This window comes from Cervus elaphus, chromosome 21 (assembly GCF_910594005.1).
Source record: "Cervus elaphus chromosome 21, mCerEla1.1, whole genome shotgun sequence".
Lineage (NCBI taxonomy): Eukaryota > Metazoa > Chordata > Mammalia > Artiodactyla > Cervidae > Cervus > Cervus elaphus.
In genome coordinates, this window is record NC_057835.1 from 74,487,241 (window position 1) to 74,512,863 (window position 25,623).

The 25,623-nt window shown below is 42.1% G+C and overlaps 1 protein-coding gene and 1 non-coding gene across 2 annotated transcripts in view; one reads left to right on the top strand and one right to left on the bottom strand.

The window, feature by feature from the left end:
• Positions 1 to 10,523, bottom strand: part of DECR1 (2,4-dienoyl-CoA reductase 1) — a 41,180-nt gene extending 30,657 nt beyond the window's left edge. Inside the window, exon 1 of the mRNA XM_043880014.1 lies at positions 10,373 to 10,523. Coding sequence (XP_043735949.1) covers positions 10,373 to 10,423 — 51 coding nt within the window. The 5' untranslated portion in view covers positions 10,424 to 10,523. The remainder of the gene's footprint in view (positions 1 to 10,372) is intronic.
• Positions 10,524 to 20,506: 9,983 nt separating this feature from the next.
• Positions 20,507 to 20,580, top strand: LOC122679713. The gene has a single exon (XR_006336503.1). It is a non-coding gene; the product is annotated as a small nucleolar RNA SNORD93 (small nucleolar RNA).
• The last annotated feature ends 5,043 nt before the right edge of the window (positions 20,581 to 25,623 follow it).

The following is a 25,623-nucleotide window of genomic DNA, read 5'->3' on the forward strand; positions in this document are numbered from 1 at the left end:
CCACTTTAGACCTAAGCACAAATACAGACTGAAAGCAAAAGGCTAGAAAAAGATATTCCATGCAAACAGAAATCAAAAGAAAGCAGGTGCAGCAACACTCATATCAGATAAAACAGATTTATGTTGATGTACGGCAGAGACCAACAGAATACAGTGGAGCAATTATCCTCCAATTAAAAATAAATAATTCTTTAAATGTCAATTTGGTGAAGACCAAACAATCTTATTTTTCAAGCAACTTTGCAAAGTACACACTTTTGCATTTCTAAAGGAGTTCATATAGCCCATGAACAGAGTAAGTCTGCAATAACTACTTTGGAATTTATTTTATGCAGTTGCTAGAAGGCGTTAAGTCTGTGACATGCATGCATTTTTTTCAGTGCCCAGACCCTACGGTCACTTCAGCATAACTGACATGGTTCATAGTGTCTGGAAATATAAGGAGCCGACAGGACACTATTTCCTGCAGAATAAAAAGATCATCCCACCTGCTAATGCCAATAGTGTCAGTATACTACAAACTTTAACAAAATTGAAGAGCCCAGAGTCTACCCATTCCATTGCTTGCCACAGGCTTTATTAAACTCAAACTCCACACCTGTGTGGTTTGCACGAGCACCTCTACCTGCTCCTTCACTTAAGCCAGGCACCGTACAGAGGCCTCTGATATTCTAAGCTTCTGCAGAACACAGATGTCATTGCCACAGCAACGTGAAGGTAAGGCTAAGCAAACATAAAAGAAAGTTAGCTGACTACAAGCTTCAGTGGCTAGGCTGAATTATGTGGTAGTTACCAGTAACAAAACAAAACTACACTTTTGAGTGATGATACATCTCATAGCAATGAACATCAGTCCTTGAAAAAGTAGCTGCTCTGTGTTACAAGGTGTACTTGCTAATTTTTATTACAGTTCTTCAGTTCAGTTCAATTCAGTTCAGTCGTGTCCGACTCTTTGCAGTTCTTACCTGTATGCAATTAGATGTAGGTGAAATAGATGCTTCACCAATACTATATAGTCAAGGAAGATGAAGTCAAAGAGATAAATTAATAGGCAATTTGAAATTTTCAAGTGGAGTTTTCACTCCTGCTTGCCTCTCATTCAAGTCGTCTCCTGTTGGTCCCTATCACATTAGCCAAAACTAATATGACTAACTTTTTTGAACCAAGAAATAGAAACCCTGCGCTTGAAAGGGATTTGTTTTGATTTGGGAATTTGCTTCTAATGAAAAAGTACTAGAGACAAATATAATATTATAATTAGGTATACTGTTAACTCATTTTATTTTTAGCAAGTTTTTACTGAGCATATGCTATACTCAAGACACTCTTCCAACCAATGGCAATATAGTGGTGAGCAAAACAGATACAATATTCCACCCACAGAGAGATTATCTCTGGGATGAGGGCAGATAAATTAAGTGAAATATACAGTATAGTAAAAGCTAATGTGCTGCTGTGGGGAAAAATAAGGCATAGAATATGGGCAGAGTGTTGCTATTTTAAATAGAGTGGTCAGCAAAGGTCTCACTGAGGTGACATTGAACAAAGACCCAGAGGGAGTGAGGGGCTGAGTCATGTGGTTCTTTCAGGCAGAGGAAAAGCTAAGAGCAAAGCCCCTGAGAAGGAAGCCTACGGAGCACATGAAGAGTCAGCGGGCCAGTATGGCTGAAGCAGACGGAGGAAGGAGACGGAGAGAGAGAGGCGAAGTCAGTGAGGTACAGAGGACGGGATCCCAAAGGCTGAGTCAGCCACGACATGAACCGACATTCTTACTCAAGTGGAGTGGGAAACTCTCCAAAGCTTTGAGCACAGGGCTGTCATGACCTGCCTTAGGTTTGTAGAGATTTGTTCTGGTTACTAAACTGAGAAGAAAATGTAGGAGGCAAAATTGAAAGCAGGGAGAGTAGGTAAAATGTTTTGTCCCAGGCCAGGCAAGGAGATGATGACCTTGACTGAACGCCACCATAGAAGGAGTGGGAAGTCAGCAAATAAAATTACTTGCAGGTGAGAAGGTCCCAGAAAAAGAAGATGCAGTGAATTGCTATTTCCTCTCGCCTCAAAGTCCAACCTCGGCACACCTTGACCTATATCACTAAAAGAAGACAAAGAAGTCTCTCTCTTTAATCAAGGCTATTTGGTGGACCGAAACTTTTCCACTTCTCTCACCTTCATCTCAGTATCTCAAGCTACTTTTTGCATTGCATTTGTGTTTTAGAAAGACCAAGATTTAACAGTGAACCAGAAGGAAATGGAGATGAGTGAGACAAAAGTCAGTAGTCTGGGTGAGAAATAATGAGGACAGCAGAAATCAAGGCAAGACAATACTTTCCACACATGTTTAACACGTTGGTTAGCCTGAACTCAGAAGCCAACCAACTGGAAATGGTAAGCAAGGAGGGGAGAGCTGAAGATGACAGAGGTTAACTAGTGTCAACAACTGTAACTGAAATGACTCCGTTGATCTGAGAAGACTCAAGTTGGAGAACTGAAAATAACCAGTTCTGTATCAGAAATGTTTCACCTGGAATGCCTGTGGAATATTCAGGTGGAGATATCTAATCTGGAGTTAAAAATATAATTTCAAAGCATAAGCAGAATAAATCAGGGCTAAAGGTGAATGGCAACATCATTTCACAAACTGTGAAAGCCTACAGTTCTATCACAGCTTTCGATGCAAGACAGCATAGGAGTTTTCCCCATTCTGGAAGGGATCAAAGTACAGTTGTCCCCTTACTTTTAACTTACTTAACTTACCCAGTCATCTCTAATGTCAAAGTGCGTTATCATTTTAGGAAGAGAATATGGGACAGTTAAGTTTGCTGCTTATTTTCCACCTGGAATCTTCTTTACAAACTAAGGGCTGGGTTTCCCTGGTGGCTCGGTGGTAAAGAGTCTGCCTGCCAATGCAGGAGACACAGGTTCGATCCCTGGCCCAGGAAGATCCCACATGCCAGGGAGCAGCTGAACCCACGCGCCACGACTATTGAGCCTGTGCTCTGGAGCCGGGGAGCCACGACTCCTGAGCCCATGTGCCGCAGCTACTGACTCCCACGCACCCTAGAACCGGGGCTCTGTAACAAGAGAAGCCACTGCAATGAGAAGCCCGAGCTCCTCAACGAGGAGTAGCCCCCGCTCTCTGCAACTAGAGAGAGCCTGCATTCAGCAATGAAGGTCCAGTGCAGCCATAAACAAATAAACAAAACTAAAAGAAAAAAAAAAAAAAAAAAACTAAGGGTTGCCAAGGATTAATGACATGCCTTCTAATATGGGCACCTAATACAGTCCATCCCTCTCCAAATTGCACGTAAGTATCTTTCCTCTCTGCCTCCTGTCTTACTTTAAAGACTTCTATCTTCCACCATTCACAAACCCTAAGGGTCTGTGCTACATCGTCTCCTATGCGGTCTCTGTCCTCCAGTCCGCTTTACCCCGGCACATCTGCGAACTGCTCTCCAGAGTACTGCAAGCCGGCTTGTAGCACTTCTCTCTTTGACCTCCTTCAGGGATTCCCTGCATAAAGTTCAGATTCCTTAGCTTCACCCAGCACAGCAAGTCATCATGACCTGGCTCTTGTCCATCTGTCCAGCCTTATCGCCCTTTGCTTTCCCCTCCTTAAAATTTATACTCAGATGAACAAAATATTCAGGGTTCCCCAAATACGAACTGTGTCCACCTCCCTATCTTTATACAAATGGATCTCCACCAACACTCAACATGCATCATTCAAAGACTAAGGCCTTCGCTAGCACTCCTGACAGACTTATTCTCCCCACCACCTCTACAACTTAATCAAATCAACTGTACACCAGTTTAGAAGTCCTAGAGGCCATTTAACATTTTCAAGACACATCATTTACCCCTCTCTTCTCTCTGGCTCCCCCTAGTAAATTCTCTCAGAGAGGAACATTTTCCTTAGCTCAGGGCCCAACGATAGAAATCTAGACTTCATCTCACACCATGCACCCAATCCACTGAGTTCATTTTAGTTCTAAATAGCTACAAAAACTGCCCTTAGTTCAGATCCCTGTCACTTTTACTTACACTCTAGGATCCCCATCTCAAATCCCACCTGATGACATTACTTTCCTGCTCCCACTTCTGATGGTGCCATTCGCTTCCTCAGCCTGGCCCAGTCTTCCTTTCTCACCTCCTACCATGAACCAAGCAACAGGGGCTCTCGATTTACCACTTGAATATCACCAGACTGCAAGCCTCTCACACACTGCCATTCCCCGGTTGAGGCCACCACGGTCTCTTATCCGGAGAGAGGCTTGCCCAAGTGGCCTCCATTCTCATGCTGCTCTCAGGCCTTCAGGACAAAGCTCTGACTCCTTCCTGGGGCTCACAGGCCTCCCCAGCCTGTCTCTCACAACCTGCCTCCTTACCTGGGACCTATAACTCTAACCTGGGCCTCCACAAAGGCCACTCTGCTGTCTAGAACTTTCTTACTCTTACTCCTCCCCTTGGCTAACTTCCACTGATCCTTCAGGTCCTAGTTTAAATGTAAAACCCCAAAATGATAAATCCTTGAAACTGCACACTTCTCCCACTGTGAGTGGGAGTGTCTTCTTCCCCAGTCCCGATGCTTCACGTCCCTCCAGGAGGGAAGATGTCTTAGTTTAACTACAGGCTTCTTTTCCCCCTTAGTCACCCAGTCCCCCTACAAATGGTTTACCTGACCAGAAAATTTGGAAAGAATAATTGGGCATGAGTAGTTCTTCTTAAACCTTCTCCCTCTTGAAACCAGAATTGAAAGAGACATGTTCAGAATTGAAAGAGATACCCCAATGTTCATCGCAGCACTGTTTACAATAGCCAGGACATGGAAGCAACCTAGATGTCCATTGGTAGACCAATGGATAAGAAAGCTGTGGTACATATACACAATGGAATATTACTCCACTATTAAAAGGAATGCATTTGAATCAGTTCTAATGAGGTGGATGACACTGGAACCTATTATACAGAGTGAAGTAAGTCAGAAAGAAGAACACCAATACAGTATAGTAACGCATATATATGGAATTTAGAAAGATGGTGATGATGACCCTAAATGCGAGACAGCAGAAGAGACTCAGATGTAAAGAACAGACTTTTGGACTCTGTGGGAGAAGGCGAGGGTGGGATGATTTGAGAGAATAGCATTGAAACATGTATATTATATGTGAAATAGATCACCAGCCCAGGTCGGATGCATGAGACAGGTGCTCAGGGCTGGTGCACTGGGATGACCCAGAGGGACGGGATGGGGAGGGAGGCGGGAGGGGGGATCGGGATGGGGGACACATGTAAATCCATGGCTGATTCGTGTCAATGTATGGCAAAAACCACCACAATATTGTAAAGTAATTAGCCTCCAATTAAAATAAATAAATTAATTAAAAAAATAACAAAAGCCTTCTCCTTCTTGGGAGCTAGCCGCCCTCAGAGGGCAAATGCTCCTCCTAAGGTGATTGTTGTTGCTCACTTGCTAAGTCCTACAACCTCATGGACTGTAGCACACCAGGCTCCTCTGTCCTCCACCATCTCCCAGAGTTTGCTCAGATTCATGTCCACTGAGTCAGTGATACCACCTGACCATCTCATCCTCTGCCACCCGCTCCCTCTTTTGCCTTCAACCTGTCCCAGCATCAGGGTCTTTTCCAATGAGTAGCTCTTCATATCAGGCGGCCAAAGTATTGGAGCTTCAGCATCAGTCCTTCCAATGAATGTTCGGGACTGATTTCCTTTAGGATGGACGGGTTTGATCTCCTCATAGTCCAAGGGACTCTCAAGAATATTCTCCAGCACAATTTGAAAGCATCAATTCTTTGGTGCTCAGCCTTTTTTATGGTCCAAATCTCACATCAGTACATGACTACTGGAAATAACCATAGCTTTGGCTACACAGACTTCGGTCAGCAAAGTGACGTCTCTGCTTTGTAATATGCTGTCTACGTCTGGCACAGCTTTCCTTCCAAGGAGCAAGCATCTTTTAATTTCATGGCTACAGTCACTGTCCCCAGTAATTTTGGACCCCAAGAAAATAAATTCTGTCACTGCTTCCACGTTTCCCCCTTCTATGTGCCATATTATATCATAATGTTACTAGACTGTTAAGCTTCATGAGCAAGAATCAGTTCTTTCTCCTGCTTGGATGGCTTAGTATAGTGCCTAATATGTAGCAAATGTTTAATCTGACACATAAATAAGTGAAGCCCACCATGCCTTGGGCCCTCAGCAACCTGTTCAGCCTCATCTCCATGCACTTCTCTCTGACTCCAAAACTTCACAAACTCCACAATGCCAAACCACTTGGATTTTTAAAAATTGGCCATGCTCCTTCACTTCTTGAAACATGCTATTCCTTATATTAATATCTAGATTGTCTTTGGGGCTCCATATAATTCTATTCTAAAAGTGAGCTCGGAGCCATCTCCTTCATGAAGCCCTCCCTGTCTCCTTTAGGAACATACTGTTTTGTTCATATGTGCATTCTAATAACACCTCTGCATTTTCACAGTCTATTGATGTCTCATGATGACCCACTGAAATGTATTTCAGACAGATTCTGAATGAGGACCCAGTAAGAAATATGCCTTACACACAACACAGTACATGTATCCCGTCGTGTAACAGATGTTAGTTATTTACTCTGTGCTCTATGGCAATCCACTCCACTACTGTTGCCTGGGGAATTCCATGGACACAGGAGCCTGGCAGGACAGAGTCAGACATGACTAAGCTACTATCACTTCACTGGGCACTATTCTAGGCCTGGAGATACAGCAGTGAACAAATCAGATGAAAATATTTGCCTCCAAGAAGCCTATATTCTGAAATTTTGAGTTGGGTAAAGAAAGACTTCTTAGGCTTTCTGGATAGAAAAAAATAAAATAAAGAAAACTCGAAACATAAACAACAAGGAAAAAATCCAGCTGGCTTTATACTTCTCCCTGACAAAATTCAGCATCAGAAGAAAATGAAACAATGTTGATTAAATTCAATGTGAAAAACAAATGTGATATAGCCAAGAAAAATATGCCTAGTCAGCCATCTCTTTGCCACTACAAACAGATGCCTGGGATGAAGCTGGCCAAACATTAACCCTGGTTATTTCTGACTGGCCAGTTTGCAGACATGTATTATTTTGTTTGTTTTAATTTAACTATTACTTGAATTCATAACTGGCCCAGTATCAGTTTCATAAAAATACTAATTACTCTTGATTTTTTTAAAAAAGTGGAAGTCCCTCAGTTGTGTCCGACTCTGTGTGACCCCATGGACTATAATGGAATTCTCCAGGCCAGAATACTGGAGTGGGTAGCAGTTCCCCCTGGAAGATCTCCAGGGGATCTTCCCAACCCAGGGATCAAATCCAGGTCTCCCACATTGCAGGCGGATTCTTTACCAGCTGAGCCACAAGGGAAGCCCCCCCCCCCAAAAAAAGGGAGGAGGGAAAGGATGGCTGGCAGTGTGCATCAGAGATATCAAAGAACCATAAGTTTTTAAAAGTTCCACAAATTGTATGCTTAACCTTACCATATAAGGTGAATTCTTGTATTTTCTATTCTATTCCATTTTGCTTTTCTTAAACTCATTTTGTTCCACTAAATTATTTGAAGTTCCAATCATGAGTTATTATTCATAACTTGAAAAATATACAAGAGGCTATTAATTCAAGGATGGTAGTGATAGTTTCCAAGTAAAGATTGTCAAAGAATGCCCAACACTTCTTGGGCACTTAATTAGCATTTCCTAATAAACGACTGAATGAGTGAATGCTTTCCTCAGTAAAACTGAAAGCAACTTGAGAGCAAATTTTGTATTTTTTGAACCTTTGCATTCCCATGGCCAAGCAAAGAGCTGCTGCTGCTGCTAAGTCACTTCAGCCGTGTCAGACTCTGTGCGACCCCATAGACGGCAGCCCACCAGGCTCCCCCGTCCCTGGGATTCTCCAGGCAAGAACACTGGAGTGGGTTACCATTTTCTTCTCCAATGCATGAAAGTGAAAAGTGAAAGTGAAGTCACTCAGTCATGTCCAACTCTCTGCGACCCCATGGACTGCAGCCTACCACGGGACCCTCCAGGCAAGAGTACTGGAGTGGGTTGCCAGTGCCCTCTCCGCAAAGAGCTAGTTCTCATTAAACGCGGTACTGAATGGAGCCCTAGTAGCCAATAGCACAATATGGCACTTCATAAATAGTGAAAGTCACTCAGTCATGTCCGTCTCTTTGGAACCCCATGGACTGTGACCTGCCAGGCTCCTCTGTCCATGGAATTCTCCAGGCCAGAATACTGGAGTGAGTAGCCAGTCCCTTCTCCAGGGGATCTTCCCAAACCAGGGATCGAACCCAGGCCTGCTCGCATTGCAGGGGATTCTTTACCAGCTGGGCCACCAGGGAAGCTCACTTCATAAATAGATGTATGAGGGATGAAACATTTCTCAGATTCTTGATAACTAAAATATTTAAATCGGGGGCTTTAATTGTAACAATTTGTATTTGCCCACAAAAACATGTTTCCCAGAACAACCTGCCACTTCACAGATGTGAAAACTTTTCTATGCCCAGGAATTCACACTCAAGCTTGTGTGGGCCAGGAAGGGGAGAGACACCACTTATAAGGAACTCTCTTGCCTTCAAACCTCCATCCTCAAAACTTCCATTTTTCTTAAGCAAAGGAACTTCAAAACTGTGATTACAATTAATTTTTACATGAGATTCATTTTCTCCATTTCATGCTATATTGTATAGTGATGTCAGAAGAGCTGATGTCTGTGTGACCTTATTACTACAATTCTAACAATTTGTGTTTTTTAAGAAAATCTCTGAAGATTTCTCTCCTTCACAGAGTCATTATAGGATTCAAATGAAGAGTTCTTTAAGAGGGATCAGAGTGTAGCCTTCTTTTACAACCTACAACCCAAATCTTTGTAAGAGAAAATACTATCAACAACACCACGGCCGTGAACAAATCTCACTTTTTAAAAGGAAGTTCTTATGTCAGAGACTCATAGTATTTCCTTGTGTTCACATCTGGAATTTGAAATTTGTCCATGTTTTTCAAAAAAATAAAAACATGGCTACTCATTCTATCTAACTGAAAAAAGTTTTTTTTTTTTTTTCCCCACAATTGGCAGATTAATTTTTCTACTTGGCTAAGGAAATTGTGAATTCAGGTTTAGTTTAGCGTAGCTCACTAAGATTTCTTTTCACTTGATTGGGGAAGGGGGTTGTCTGGAACATCATTACTTCTTTCTTCCTTTCTCTTTCTTCCCCTCTCCAGCTGTTTCGTCTTGCCCACTTTAGACTATCGGTCTAGAGGAAAGACGTTGACAAAACAAAACAAAATTATGAGAGAAAAAGCAGTGGAAGCCAGCCTGAGATGCAGCTCTCCCAGCATTAATTCCAGGCAGGGAAACTTAAACAGCTAGATTTGCTTTCTTATTTTCTTGTTTATGTGAATATGTTCGTATGGGCTTCCCAGGTGTAGCGCACAGGTCAAGAATCCACCTGCCAATGCAGGAAGCAAAGGCGCAAAGAGATGCGAGTTCTGCTCCGCGGATGGGGAAGACCCCTGGAATAGGAAATGGCAACCCACTCCAGGCAAGAGCCTGGAAAATTCCCTGGACAGAGGCGCCTCCAGGCTACGGTCCATGGGGCCCGCAACGAGTCCAACGTGACTCAGCACTCATGCGCGCCAGGTTGGTATTAATCTTTGAACAACAAACAGGTGAACGAATTTCTTCGTTTAAAAAAAGGACTCCAGCTGAGGCCAGTGTTTCCTCTGGGCCCTGCTTCCCACCCTCGCTCCCGCTCGTCACCAGGCCGGCCAGTGTGTGCTGGGTCCTTCTCTCTATTTACATGCAGCTTGGACTCTTTGCGATCTCATGGACTATACAGTCCATGGAATTCTCCAGACCAGAAAACTGGAGTGGGTAGCCTTTCCCTTCTCCAGGTGATCTTCCCAACCCAGGGATCGAACCCAGGTCTCCAGCATTGCAGGCGATTCTTTACCAGCTGAGCCACGAGGGAAGCCCGACTTTCACTGGAAACTCACAAGAATGTGCAACTTGTGAGAACCACGCAGGCGCTCACCGTGCCCCTCCACACCGGCACAAACGCACCCCAGGGCTTCTTCCGAGGGCAGCTGGACGTGATCGCCCCCCTTCATCCCAGTGCCGGGAAGTCGCGGCCCTCCGCCCCGGCCCCGCGCCGGCAGGACCCCCGCGCCTGCAGGACCCCCGCGCCTCGCTCCCCGCACCGGGGCCGCGGGGCCCCACGGCGCTCCTCCCCGCGCCTGGGACGCCGCGTCTGCGCTCAGCGCGCCCCCCGGACGGGGCTCTTGCAGGGGACACGCAGGGCACCCGGCCCTTTCGGCGCTGCCTTACCCGCCGGGGACCGCGACCCCAAGAAAAGAGAAGCTGGCTTAGCACCGCCATGTCTGGCCTCCCCAGGTCTGGCCGGAAATGCGCGCGCGAAGGGAGGCGGGTCAGAGAGCCCCAAGTTGGCAGGACTGGGCTGGCCAGGGAGGACCCGCCTGGGCGGCTGGGGCTCCCCGCCCCACCCCGGGTCAGAGCCCAGGCCTCTCCAGCGCTTTGTTGTGCTCCAATTACCTTTGTTTTCCCGATTGCTGTTGTTGTTTTAATAGGGTCTTTAATGGAGGTTCATCTGTCCCTCTGTGAGTGCCCGACTTACCGTGCCAGAAAAGTCTGAAGACTGCAGAAATGCGCGACATGGATACACGTGGGACTTAGCGACTAAGTCCTCTCTGACTCTTTGGCACCCCCATGGACTGGGTGGTAGGGTAAGGGAGTTAGAGAAGGCGAGGTTCAGAGAAAAGAACCAGACTGGCACTTTACGGGAACAGATCACCTTTAACGAGGCGAGAAGGGGCAGCAGTCAGACCAGTGAGCTGCCGCACTAACCCGAGAAAAGAGTAGGTATTATGCAGGCATGCATGTGGAAATCTGCTGTCCTAAGGGGGCTGTTCTTCTCCGAGGTTGTTAGTTATCTCTTAAAGGGCTGGGGCAAGGAATTCTGGAGATCCACCAGAGCTCTGGGACCGGCTGGGAGCTGGGCTAATCAACCTTAAAGTCCATTTTTTCCCCTTCCGTTGAGAGGGTTCTTTGTTTTGCATAGAATGGTGGGGAGGACCTGAAGGGAAGTTCTAACTCCCGGCTATTTTGAGCCCTGTGACTTTCCTTCCATAGTTGCCAGCCAGGCTCCTCTGTCTGGGATTTCCCATGCAAGAATACCGGAGTAGATTGCCATTTCTTTCTCCAGAGGATCTTTCTGATCTAGAGGTAGAATCTGCCTCTCCTGCATTGGCAGGCGAATTCTTTATCCCTGAGTCAGCAGGGAAGCCCTTTGTATACACTGCCAGAGTGCTAATCCCTTTTCAGTAGTTTATGTTTATTCTTTAAGTGAATGTTTATGTCGAAGCTGAACCACTCATCATCAGAGTAATAATATGTTAGAGTTAAGACACAATCTCTCTTTGCTTAAGGTAAGTGGCTGAAATCTAATAGAAGCTGCAGCTTCTGGGCAGCTTTGACTTTTCCAGAGACACCCCGCGCTTTGTCTCTTGGCAGAGACACAGCGGGAGTCTGACCCTCCTGCTTTGGCTTTTTCTCACCAAGGGAGTAGTAATATACACCTCGGAAGTAAAGGCAGCTCTCTGTTGTATCATCCTACCTCTTAGTGTAATGTACCTGTTGACATCCGGTATAAGCACAGATCACATCTCTTCCTCACTTCTAAAATGTGAATGTTATCCATACCTGGAGGAGGGCCTGGCAACTCGCTCCAGTATTCTTGCCTGGAGAATCCCAAGGACAGAGAAGACTGGCGGGCTAGGTCCATGGGTTTTGCAGAGTCGGGTACAACTGAAGTGACTTAGTACCCTTGCGTGCATACATACCTAACTCAAGGTTGTCGTTAACATTAAAGGAGGATGCTTGTGAAGTCCCAGCGATAGACTGGTGATTGGTATATGACACTGAGAGTTTCTTAAGTGCTGAGAAATTTAGAAAGTAGCCCAGACCAGACTTTGAGAACCCAGCCTGGAGCTCACAAGCAGACAACAGCAGTCTCTTAGCTATCCCACTGAATACCAACCTCAGAAAGATCACTCGGCTAAGAAGGTGAGACAAAGCAAACCCACTTCACAGTTTTGTCTAAGCACAGAGGAAAGGAGTTCATTGTTGTCACCAACAAGTACCTGACCACCCAGCACTTGGCCAGATGAGTGACTATTTGTTTACCAGTTGCAACTTTAATTTCAATTTAGTCTCCTATCACTATAGATACCACATCGTGGACACAGCCTTGTCCTGGTGAAGGGGCTTGCATAACTCAATGAAGCTGTGAACCCACAGATGGATCATGGTGAGGAGTTTTGATAAAATGTGGCCTGCTAGAGAAGGAAATGACAATGAAATCCAGTATTCTTGCCTCGAGAACCCCATGGACAGTATAAAAAGGCAAAAGACACTTAAAGATGAACTCCCCATCAGTAGGTGTCCAATGCACTACTGGGAAAGAACAGAGAGCAATTGCTAATAGTTCCAGTAAGAATGAAGTGGCTGGGCCAAAGCAAGGATGACATTCAGCTATGAATATGTCTTGGTGGTGAGAAAAATCTGATAGTATAAAGAATACTACAGTATAGGAACCTGGAATGTTTGGTTCATGAGTCGAGGTAAGTTGGCTGTGGTCAAGCAGGAGATGGCAAGATGAACATTGATATTTTAGGAATTGGTGAACTAAAATGGACAGGAATGGGTGTATTTAATTCAGATGACCATTATCTCTACAACTGTGGGCAAGAATCTCTTAGAAGAAATGGAATAGCCCTCACAGTCAACAGAAGAGTCTGAAATGCAGTACTTGGTTGTCATTTCAAAACCAAAAGAATGATCTCAGTTCATTTCTAAGGTAAACCATTCAACATCACAGTAAATCAAATCTATACCCCCACTACTAATGCCACAGAAGCTGAGATTGAATGGCCCTATGAAGACCTACAAGAACTTCAGGAACATATGGGAGTAGAATGCAAAAGTAGGAAGTCCAGAGATACCTGAAGTAACAGGCAAGTTTGGCCATGGAGTACAAAGTGAAGCATGTCAAAGGCTAGCAGAGTTTTGCCAAGAGAATGCACTCATAGCAAACACCTTCTCCAACAACACAAGAGACAACTTCACACATGGACACCACTAAATGGTCAATACCAAAATACATGCATTATATACTTTGCAGCTGAAGATGGAGAAGCTCTATACAGCCAGAAAAACAAGATCTGGAGTTGACTGTGGCTCAGATCATAAACTCCTTATTGCAAAATTCAGACTTAAATTGAATAAAGTAAGGAAAACCATTCAGCCATTCAGGTATGACCTAAATAAAATCCCTTATGATTATGCAGAAGAAGTGACAAATAGATTGAAGAGATTGGATCTGATTGGCAGAGTGCCTGAAGAACTATGGGCAGAAGTTTATAACATTATACAGAAGGCAGTGACTAAAACCATCTCAAAGAAAAAGAAATGCAAGAAGACAAAGTGGTTGTCTGAGGAGGCTTTACAAATAACTGAGGAAAGAAGAGAAGCAAAAGGCAAGGGAGAAAGGCAAAAGATATACCCATCTGAATGCAGAGTTCCAGACAATAGCAAGGAGAGATAAGAAGGCCTTCTTAAATGAACAATGCAAAAAATAGAGGAAAACAATAAAATGGGATAGAATAGAGATGTCTTCAAGAAAACCGGAGATAGTAAAGGGAAATTTCATGCAAGGATGGACATGATAAAGGACAGAAACAGTATGGACATAACAGAAACAGAAGATATTAAGCAGACATGGCAAGAATATATAAACAAGAACTATACAAAAAAGGTCTTAATGACCTGGATAACCATGATGGTGTGATCACTCACCTAGAGCCAGGCATCCTGGAATGGGAAGTCAAGTGGGCCTTAGGAAGTATTACTATGAACAAAGCTAGTGGAGGTGATGGAATTCCAGCTGAGCTATTTCAGATCCTAAAAGATGATGCTGTTAAAGTGCTGCACTCAAATTTGGAAGTGCTGTCAGCAAATTTGGAAAAACTCAGCAGTGTCCACAGGCCTGGAAAAGGTCAGTTTTCATACCAGTCCCAAAGAAGGGCAATGCCAAGAATGTTCAAACTACCATACAGTTGGGCTCATTTAAAATGCTAGTAAGGTTACACTCAAAATCCTTCAAGCTAGTCTTCAGCAGTACATGAACTGAGAACTTCCGGGTGTACAACCTGGGTTTTGAAAGTGTAGGGAACCAGATATCAAATTGCTAGCATTTTTGGATCATGAATGGAGAAAACAAGGACATTGCAGAAAAATATCTACTTCTGCTTCATTGACTATGACAAATGACTGTGTGGATCACAACAAACTGTGGAAAATTCTTAAAGAGATAGGAGTACCAGACTACCTTACCTGTCTCCTAAGAAACCTATGTGCACATCCAGTAGCAACAGTTAGAACCAGACATGAAACAGTGGACTGGTTCCAAATTGGGAAAGGAGTACAACAAAGCTCTATGTTGTCACCCTGCTTATTTAACTTCTATGCAGTGTACATCATGTGAAATGCCAGGCTGGATGAATTGCAAGCTGGAATCAAGTTTGCCAGGAGAAATATCAACAACCTGAGATAAGCAGATAGTTTCATACTAATGGCAAAAAGTGAAGAGGAACTAAAGAGCCTCATGATGAAGGTGCAAGAGGAGAATGATAAAACTGACTTGAAACTCAACATTTGAAAAGCAAAGATCATGGTATCTGGTCCTATCCTTTCATTGCAAATAGAAGGTGGGAAAGTGGAAACAGTGACAGAGTTTATTTTCTTGGGCTCCAAAGTCACCCGGGGCAGTGACTGTAGCCGTGAAATTAAAAGATGCTTGCTCCTTGGAAGGAAAGCTATGACAAACCTAGACAGTGTATTACAAAGCAGAGACATCACTTTGCTAACAAAAGATGTTATAGGCAAAACTCTGGTTTTACCAGTAGTCATGTATGGATGTGATAGTTGGACCATTCTGATGGCTGAGAGCTAAAGAATTGATGCTTTCGAATTGTGGTACTGGAGTAGACTCTTGATAGTCCCTTGGACAGCAAGGAGATCAAACCAGTCAGTCCTAAAAGAAATCAACCTTGAGTATTCATTGGAAAGACTGATGCTTACGCTGAAGCTTCAATACTTTGGCCACCTGATGTGAAGAGTCGACTCACTGGAAAAGACCCTCATGTTGGGAAATATTGCAGGCAAAAGGAGACGTGGTCAGCAAAGTATCAGATGTTAAATAGCATCACCAACTCAATGGCCATGAATCTGAGCAAATTCTGGGAGATAGTGGAGGACAGAGGAGCCTGCTGTGCTACAGTCCATGAGGTCACAAAAAGTGGTACAGGATTCAGTGACTGAACAACAACAACAACACCAACACTGTAGATAAGATTTATTGAGATCCTTCTTCATAGAAGTTTGTGAACTGTGAGCTTCCAGATGCTCAAGCTGGTTTTAGAAAAGGCAGAGGAACCAGAGATCAAATTGCCAACATCTGTTGGATCATCAAAAAACCAAGAGAATTCCAGAAAAACATCTACTTCTGCTTCATTGACTATGCCAAAGCCTTTGACTGTGTGGTTCACAACAAACTGTGGAAAATTCTGAAAGAGATGGGAATACCAGACCACCTTACCTGCCTCCTGAGAAATCTGTGTGCAGATCAAGAAGCAACAGTTAGAACCGAACATGGAACAAAAGATTGGTTCCAAATTGGGAAAGGAGTACGTCAAGGCTGTATATTTTCACCCTGCTTATTTAACTTATATGCAGAGTACATCATGTGAAGTGCTGGGCTGGATGAAGCACAGTCTGGAAACAAGATTGCTGGGAGAAATATCAATAACTTCATATATACAGATGACACCACTCTTATGGCAGAAAGCAAAGAAGAACTAAAGAGCCTCTTGTTGAAAGTGAAAGAGGAGAGTGAAAAAGCTGGCTTAAAAAACTCAACATTCAGAAAACTAGGATCAGTTTTGGTCTCTGCCTTCTGTACAGTGTTACTAACTTTTATCCATTGTTCTTTAGGCACTTTGTCTATCAGATCTAATCTCTTGAATCTGTTTGTCACTTTCACTGTATAACATAAGGGATTTGATTTATGTCATACCTGAAAGGCCTAGTGGTTTTCCCTACCTTCTTCAGTTTAACTCTGAATTTTGCAATAAGGAGTTCATGATCTGAGCCACAGTCAGCTCCCAGTCTTGTTTTTGCTGGCTGTATACAGCTTCTCCATCTTCAGCTGCAAAGAACATAATGCATGTATTTTGGTATTGACCATCTGGTGATGTTCATGTGTTGAGTCATCTCTTGTATTGTTGGAAGAGGGTGTTTGCTAAGACCAGTGCCCTTTCAATGGCAAAACTCTGTTAGCCTTTGCCCTGCCTCATTTTTTACTCAAGGCCAAACTTGCCTATTATTCCAAGTATCTCTGGACTTCCTCCTTTTGCATTCCAATCCCCTATGATGAAAAAGATATCTTTTTGGTGTTACTTCTTGACGGTCTTGTAGAGCTTCACAACTTACAACTTAATCTTCTTTAGCATTAGTGGTTGGGGCATAGACTTGGATTTCTGTGATTTTGAATGGTTTGCCTTGGAAATGAATTGAAATTGTTCTGTCTTTTTTAGATTGCACTCAAGTACTGCATTTTGACTCTTTTGTTGACTATGAGAGTTGCTCCTTTCTTCCAAGGGATTCTTGCCCACAGTCATAGATATAATGGTCATCTGAATTAAATTCACCCATTCTCATTCATTTTAGTTCACTGCTTCTTAAAATATCAATCTTCACTGTTGCCATATTCTGCTTGACCACTTCCAATTTTCCTTGATTCATGGACCTAACATTCCAGGTTCCTATAAAATATTCTTTTTTACAGAGTCAGACTTTGCTTTCCTCCATTAGACAGATCCACAACTGGATGTCATTTTCACTCTGACTCAGTCTCCTCATTCCTTTCGGAGCTGTTTCTCTGCTCTTCTCCGGTAGCATAATGGACGCCTACTGACCTGGGTGGGGTGGGGGGCTTTCATCTTTCAGTGCTGTATCTTTTTACCTTTTTCTGCTGTTCATGGTGTTCTCAAGGCAAGAATGCTAAAGTGGTTTGCCATTCCTTTCTTCCATGAACCAAGTTTTGTCAGAACTCTCCACCATGACCTGTTCATCTTAGTTGGCCCTGCAAGGCATGGGTCGTAAGTTCATTGATTTGCCCAAGTCTGTGATCCATACGATCCTTTTGGTTAGCTTTCTGTGACTGTCGTTTTCATTCTGACTGCCCCCTGACGGGTAAGGATAAGAGGCTTGTGCAAGCTTCCTGATGGGTGGGGCTGTGCTCCCTCCCTGTAGTTTGGCCTGAGGCCCAACTATGCTAGTGGTGATGGTGACCGCCCCCAAAAGGACCTATGCCAGGATACCATGCCTCCCAGGTCTGCTGCATTCAGTGCCCTGACCCCGTGGCAGGCCAGTGGCAAGCCAAGCCTCCACCAGAGGCTCCCAAACACTCACGGGCAAGTCTGCCTCTGTCTTTGGTGGCGTCGTTGCTCCTCTTTCCTGGTTTCTGGTGCGCACAAGGTTTTGTCTGCGCCCTCCAAGAGTCTCTGTCTCCCCAGTCCTGTGGAAGTTCTGCGATCAAATCCCACTGGCCTTCAAAGTCAGATTCCCGGGGGGATTCCCGTCTCTTTGGGAAGTTGTTGTGGGGCCTTTCACAGCAGTGTGAGAACTTCTTTGGTATAGTCGTTCTCCATTTCGTGGATCGCCCACCCAGTGGCTCTCCACAGAGGCTAATGGCAAGCTCCTCCAAGAGGACTTTCGCCACATGCAGAGCCCCCCAGGATGGCTGCTGCCACAGTCCCTGTCCCCGGGACAGACCACTGCCAACCCCCACCTCTGCAGGAGACCCTCAAACACTCACAGGCAGGTCTGGCTCAGTCTCTTTGGGGATCATAGCTCCTTTCCCTGGGTCCTGGTGCACACAATGTTTTGTTTGTACCCTCCAAGCATCTCTGGTGGGTGCATTGGTACTGTTAGGGAGATAACCTTCCTAATTTATCTGAAAAAATGACTGGAAACCTAGGAGTTTCCAATCTGTGAAGGGATCAGATACAGAGAAAAGGTAAATGTTTCAATTTTGCTTACAAAAGTATAATTTTGCTATATTATGAATCATAATTAGTTTGAGGGTAAGGGTTTCCTTACACCTGGAAAACACAGATTCAAGCCAGTAATTTTTCATGTAGAAACCATAAAAGTTATAAGCACATTCACCAGCCCATGCAGTCCTTTTGTTAACCTTTTGTGAAGTCATCCGTTTTTCCATTAGAATCCTTCAGTTTTTTATCTAGTTCAGCATTATGGTCTGAAAGTCAGAAACTGGTATTTATTCAAAAGTCCTTTCTATAAATTGCCTTCAAGAGGAGGCATTTTTGCAGAAGTACCAGAATAAAACCTTAACTGTCTATAATGACAAAACCCTTAAGAAGTCATGCTTAAAATCTGATTACAATGCACTTGACAAAGAAACTCAGTTACTGCTGTCACAACATTTTAATATAGTAACTAGAATTATGACTGATAACATTTTACCAGAACATATAAGAATTTTAGAGACTCCATATAATTTCTAGGATATATACATATATGTAATATTTACCATATAATAAGTGTAACCTTTACCACATAATATAACCTGAAGATATTTACTACTCATTTGACAATATTTCCCATGTAATTCAGCATATCAAATATACCTAATTAGCTTAATATCTCTCTTTGGGATGTTTCAAGGGTCCTTTGAAGTATTATAAAGGTAGCTAGAGGTCAAAAAGGCTTCATTAGAATTTAAGAAGTTTTGTCCATAAATATCAAAAGGGCTTAGAATACTCAGCCAGATAGAATTGTAAATCTCTGTGAAACAATAGTTATTTACTTAGCCAAATTAACAACAGAAGATTTCAGAAGCAAATACAGAACAGATCAGTTAAGAGGAAAAGAAACTTAAAATCCAATTATTATCAAAGGCAGTTCAACATCTAGTGAAAGCTTGTCCTGTTACCAGAGAGAAAAGGCAAATTCAAGTTTTGTATCAGCTTGCTTTTAAATTAACTTACTAAATTAAATTTATTTTAAACTTAGTCAATCCTGATGAAGCCCAAAACTCTTTCTCAGCGTCCACTTTCCACAAAACTTTTTATCACTTTCTGTACCCATTACGTTATTCTCCCATCCTGAAGCAGTCACTTGTAAGTCAGACCTACTTCCTTTTAGCTTAATAAAATACAATTCCGTTTCTCATACCTTCTTTACAGAAAACACTTCCTACTTCCCTTAAGCAACTAAGAACTGACTTTTATATTAGCATTCTATAGATTGATGAGCATTAATACCCCTGATAATTTCCAAAAACCTTTGCTTATCTTATAGAAAACATCTCAGGATAGCACCATACATTTTTCATTAATAGTCTAAAATTTCTTTAGTTTCTCTGTAAGAGGAAATTAGTATTCAATAATAAATGCAAAATCTTATTTTGTTTGGCAATGACCTACCTATTCAATAAACTTCCATTATTTAGTTTAGCACAACCCTAGAAATTTCAACTTACCAAAATCCTGGGTCAGAAAGATCCCCTGGAGTAGGAAATGACAACCTATTCCACTTTTGCCTGGAAAATTTGATGGACAGCAGAGCCAGAAGCTGCCGTCCATGGAGTCAAAAGAGTCGGACACAACTGAGCAACTAAACCACCACCACCACAACGCAGCAGAGAGACTAATGGATATTGTTAAAACATAATTATTCTTAACAGAGTTTATCTAAAAACTTATCTCATTTACATTTTCTTTCCTTAAACATTTCTTCACATTGGTACTTTACTTGCTGACAAATTTGTAACAGATATAACAGGATTTTATTTAACTTATATTAAACCTAGGCAGAATGAAAATATTATGCTTAATATTAATGACTCTTAGACATGTTTATAATAATTAGATTAACAAACATTAATACCAGGTAGTAATTTAATACTGAATATTTCCCAGTTCATGTGAACCTGAAAATCATTAATTATGACTTCAGTAATTCATAATTGCTTAATTTCTCTTGTATTTAGAATTGCTTTATTTGTAAGTGCTTACTTTTCTTTAGGCCAACTAGATTAGAGCTCATTTGCAAATTAACCTCCAGCAATATTATCCAAAGACAAAGACACATACTGAGGCATATATATATCCAAACATACACAGCGAGAGATCTAGCTTCATTTTCTAAACTTAGTCATGAATCAGATATCACAATATAAAACTCACTGATTTCCTTTCTGCCTCCGCGCGCGACTCGGCTGACAAGATGTTGACAAGCTTAAGGTATGAACCAGGTAGAAAACCTGGCTTGAGTTATTAAATAGTTGGATAGAATTCTTGGCCAAGGATGAGAACTCTAATCTGATTGGATATCCTTCTGCTCTGATGGGTTAAAGGATTTACCTGAGGCCAATTAAAAAAAAAAAAAAAAAATTAAAAAAAAAAAAAAAACTCACTGATTTGTAAATAAAGAACTAAAGAGCCTCTTGATGAAAGTGAAAGAGGAGAGTGAAAAAGTTGGTTTAAAACTCAGCATTCAGAAAACTAAGATCATGATATCCAGTCCCATCACTTCATGGCAAATAGATGGGGAAACAATGGAAACACTGAGAGAGTTTATTTTTTGGGGTTCCAAAATGACTGCAGATGGTAACTGCAGCCATGAAATTAAAAGATGCTTGCTCCTTGGAAGAAAAGCTATGACCAACCTAGACAGCATATTAAAAAGCAGATACGTTACTTAGCCAACAATGGTCCATCTAGTCAAAGCTGTGGTTTTCCAGTAGTCATGTATGGATGAGAGTCGGACTATAAAGAAAGCTGAGCACTGAAGAATTGATGCTTCTGAACTGTGGTGTTGGAGGAGACTCTTGAGAGTTCCTTGGACTACAAGGAGATCAAACAAGTCAACCCTAAAAGAAATCAGTCCTGAATATTCATTGGAAGGATTGATGCTGAAGCTGAAACTCCAATACTTTGGCCACCTGGTGTGAAGAACAGTCTTGTTGGAAAAGACCCTGATGCTGGGAAAGATTGAAGGCAGGAGAAGAAGGGGACAATAGAGGATGAGATGGTTGGATGGCATCACTGACTCAATAGACATAAGTTTGAGCAAGCTCTGGAAGTTGGTGATGGACAGGGAAGCCTGGCTTGCTGCAGTCCATAGGGTTGCAAAGAGTCAGACACGACTGAGTGACTGAACTGAAACGAACTGAATTCTAAATAACAACTGAAATAAGAAAATTTTAAAAGACTTTGTTCCTCCCCTCATTGCCTCATTTTCAGGAATTAGATATGGTCTAGATAAGGTAATCAGATATCTAAAAATGATTTATACATTAGAGATGCAAAAATGATTTAGACACAGCCCCTACCCTTAGAAACTAGAAAGGAAGGAAAGAAAAGGAAATTAATATTTGTTCAACACCTACCATACATAGTATGGTATCTCATTTAATGCTAACAATAATACCTCAAGAGAGTTATTATTTAAGCCCTATTATATGTCAAAGGAGACTGAGCTACCTTTGTTAGCGTGTGATCTGGAGGCAGTTAAATCCTAGCTCTATTAAAACTATGCTCTAGCTTAACATTAGTTAGAAAATAATGGCAGATTAATGGAATTTGGGGAGAAGACAAGATGGTCTCTTAAATGCTTTTAAGATAAGGTGAAGGAAACAAAGAAATTGAAGATAGGTTGAGAAAGAGGTAATTCATAAAGCAAAACCTTAGTGGGAATGAGAGGAGATGGACTTAAGAACAAATGTAGGATTTGATTACAAACTGAAATGTCAAATCACACCATGAAACCAAATATAAGAAGGCTAGAATAAGGGACTTCCTTAGTGGTCCAGTGGTTAAGACTCTGCCTTTCTGATGCAGGGGGGTTTGGGTTTGATCCCTGGTTAGGAAACCAAGATTCACATGCCACACAGCACAGCCAAAAATTTTTAAAAGAAGGTAAGAGTGAGGTATAGGTATAGATTTTAAAAGAAAAGAAGTGTGTCTTATGATATGGATTGATGTAGAGTAGGATCAAAGTTGAAAGGAAGTCCTTGTATCAATTTCCTCAGTAAGATATGATGCCGTATTCTTAGAAGGAAGTTTGGAGATGACTAGATTTGAGGAGACTGGCAAAAGTGTGGAATAACTCTTTCGTTTTATAGAGAATGAATTAAAAAAAAAAAGAGGAAATGAGATTGATGAATAGTTCTCTGTAGTTCAACTGATACTAGAGTTTATGAGCTTGCATTCTTTTCATATTTTCAAAGATAGGCAGATTTTATCCAGAAGCCTCAGTATAGAAGGTAGCTGTGTGACTGACACATGACTGAAGGGTTGTTCGGACTCATAGAAAAGTGAGCTGTAGAGCCCAAAAATGAGAGCCAAAGCTCTGAAAATAAAAGTTATTCTGAGAGCTATTCTTAGCACTAAAAGAGATGAGCTAAAAGTAAACGTAGTTCAAGCTACAGATCCTGATGTCTATTCTGCGTATGATGAGGATAGAAGGATACTGATAACCAGTGTAAAGTGGAGGAGTCAAGTGGCTGGGTATCCAGAAGAAGATAAACTGCAGGTGTAGTAGGAATAAGTTCCAGTCAGAAAGGAAGATATTGAGGTTCCGGTGATAGAAAGAACTGAACTGTGACCATCAAAGAGGTAGTATGTGTGAAACAGAAATGAAAGTAACAGGAGTGAAAAGTCAAAGAAATGTGAGCCTAGCTGGTAGAATACATTGTCCAGGTATTTCTTACAATTACTTGAGAATGACAGCAGGAATTGGGATGAAGAAGAAAACCCTCGCATAGATGGTCCTCAATTGTTGTTGTCGTTCAGTCACTAAGTCATGTCTGACTTTTTTGCGACCCCATGGACTGCAGCCCTCCAGGTTTCCCTGTCCTTCACCATCTCCTGGAGTTTGCACAGACTCATGTCCATTGAGCCAGTGATGCCATCCAACCTTCTCATTCTCTGTCACCCTGTTCTATTCCTGCCCTCAATCTTTCTGAGTATCAGGGTCCTTTCCAATGAGTTGGCGCTTTGCATCAGGTGGCCAAAGGATTGGAGCTTCAGGATCAGGGTTGCTTTCCCTTAGGATTGGCTGGTTTGATCTCCTTGGCATCCAAGGAACTCTCAAGAGTCTTTTTCTCCAGCACTACAGTTGACAGTAACTATAACTTTATAATACATCTTGATAGTTGCTAGTCGTAAGTACTCCAGCTTTATTCTTCCTCAAAATTTCCTTGGCTATGCTCAGCCTTTGAATTTCCATATAGATTTTAGAAACTGCTTATTGATTTCCACTCAAAAATTACCTGGGACATTGTATCAAATTTCGTTGAATCTAAAGATGAATTTCGGGAGGAGTGGCATCTTAGTGTCAGGGGAGTGTGTAATTTCCCCGGTTCTGTCTTGTCACAATAAAAATTTGAAGCGATGGATGTTAACGTCCTTGGCGTGTCACAGATCTCAGACAGACCGTGTTATTGCTCTCAGACAGATCAGTGTTACAGCTCCGTTTTACCACTCAGTTTTATTTAGAAAATAAAAAGAAAATACATCCTTGAGCCATGAGGGCATGCCGACCCAAAAGACACGAAGAGAAGAGTGAGAGAGAGAGAGAGAGAGAAAGACCCCAGGCCCTTTGGCTCCTCTTTTTATTTGTTTTTTTTCTTCCCCCTGGGCCTGCCTTATGTAAATTGGGCTAGTCAGGAGGGTTGTTTGTTCTACCTGAGGTCCTCACTCCAGTCCTCAGACCTTCCTTTGTTCTATTTTCGCAGGCTTTTCCCTTCCTTGTCTTTTAGCCACCAACATTCTGGACTCCTTTTTCTTCTTCTAACTACTTAACATTAGCAATCCATGAACATGGTATATTAACTTGCATTTATTTAGAACTTATTTTAATTTCTGTCAGTAATTTTTTTTAGTCAATAATGTTCTGTATCACATCTTTTGATTGGGTTCTTACAAGGTATTTGATGACCGTTGGTGCTATTATAATTATTTTTTTAAATGTCATTTTCTATTTATTTTCTGGAATAAAGGTATACAACTGAATTTTTTAGACATTGTGTTCAGTGACCTTGTTAACATACTTTCCAATTCTTTTAGGTTTTCAATATACATGAGTATGCCGTTTGTGAATAATGACTGTCATTTCTTCCTTTCCAGTTCATATGCCTTTTATTTTTCCCTTTTACTGTGTTGGTTAGAGCATCCAAAGCCACGTTTAAAACAAGTGGTATCAGCAAATATGTCCTTATTTCATTCTTGATGTCAGGGGGAAACATTAAATAATTTACCTTAGGTATAATGTAAGTGGCAGGTTTTTTTTTTGGTAAAGTAGATTAGGCAACTACTGGAGTATTAAGGGAGCTTCCCAAGTGGTCCTAGTGAGAGAGTTAAAAGTTAGGCAGTTCAGAGGCCTTTAAGGAGTAGGTGAACTTTCTCACTCAAGCTTTCCTTAAGCCTTGTGCAAAAATGTATCTTGCCCAAGAACTGGCCTTTCTTTAGGAGCTAATGATGACAAAGCACAGTGTCTTACTCAAGGGAATGCTTTTCTTAGATTCTATGTTAATGATTATAATTGTAATAAATCTTGCTTGGGAGCCTGTTCTCAGTAACAATATATCTCACTCAGAAACATGTTACAAAGAACATGTTCCTTCTAGCTAATCTTGTACTGAAGTTATTTTAGAATGTGTGGCTTGGGAAAGGATCCAATGGAACTTGTAGTCTTGAAGTGTTCTTTTTATCTATTCTCAGCAGCCAGTTGAAAACTATATAATGCCCTAGCCCCTTCCAGGGCCTTTTGCTGGAGGATTTTTCTATCTTTTCACTTTAATATAACTTTACTGCACAAAAGACTGAGACTGTGTCTTTGCCCCCGGAGTGAAATTTTCTCCTTCAGAGACCAAAAACTCGACACCAACCACTGTAAACTATCACTGGTGCTAATTTTTTTTTTTCACTAGTGTTAATTAAAAAAAACAAAACAAACAAAACAAACAAACAAAAAAAAACCCTGCCAGTGCAAAAGACTCAAGAGATGTGGGTTTGATCCCAGAGTTGGGAAGATCTCCTGGAGGTGGGCATGGTAAGCCACTCCAGTATTCTTGCTTGGAGATACCTATGGATAGAGGAACCTGTGAAAGGTTTAGGTAGGAAGCCAGGGGTCTCCAAACGGAGGAAATAGGCTGCAAGTGTCAGACATTTTTAATCCCTCTTAAGCAGCAGGATGAAACAAACTAGCATTATATTTTTTCCCCTTCTCTCAGTTCAGTTCAGTTCAGTTGCTCAGTCGTGTCTGACTCGTTGCGACCCCATGAACCGCAGCACACCAGGCCTCCCTGTCCATCACCAACTCCTGGAGTTTACTCAAACTCATGTCCATACAAATTTAAAAAGTGTTTCTCTTAAAATTCTGTGTTGCCATAATGATACCTGGTTCTACCT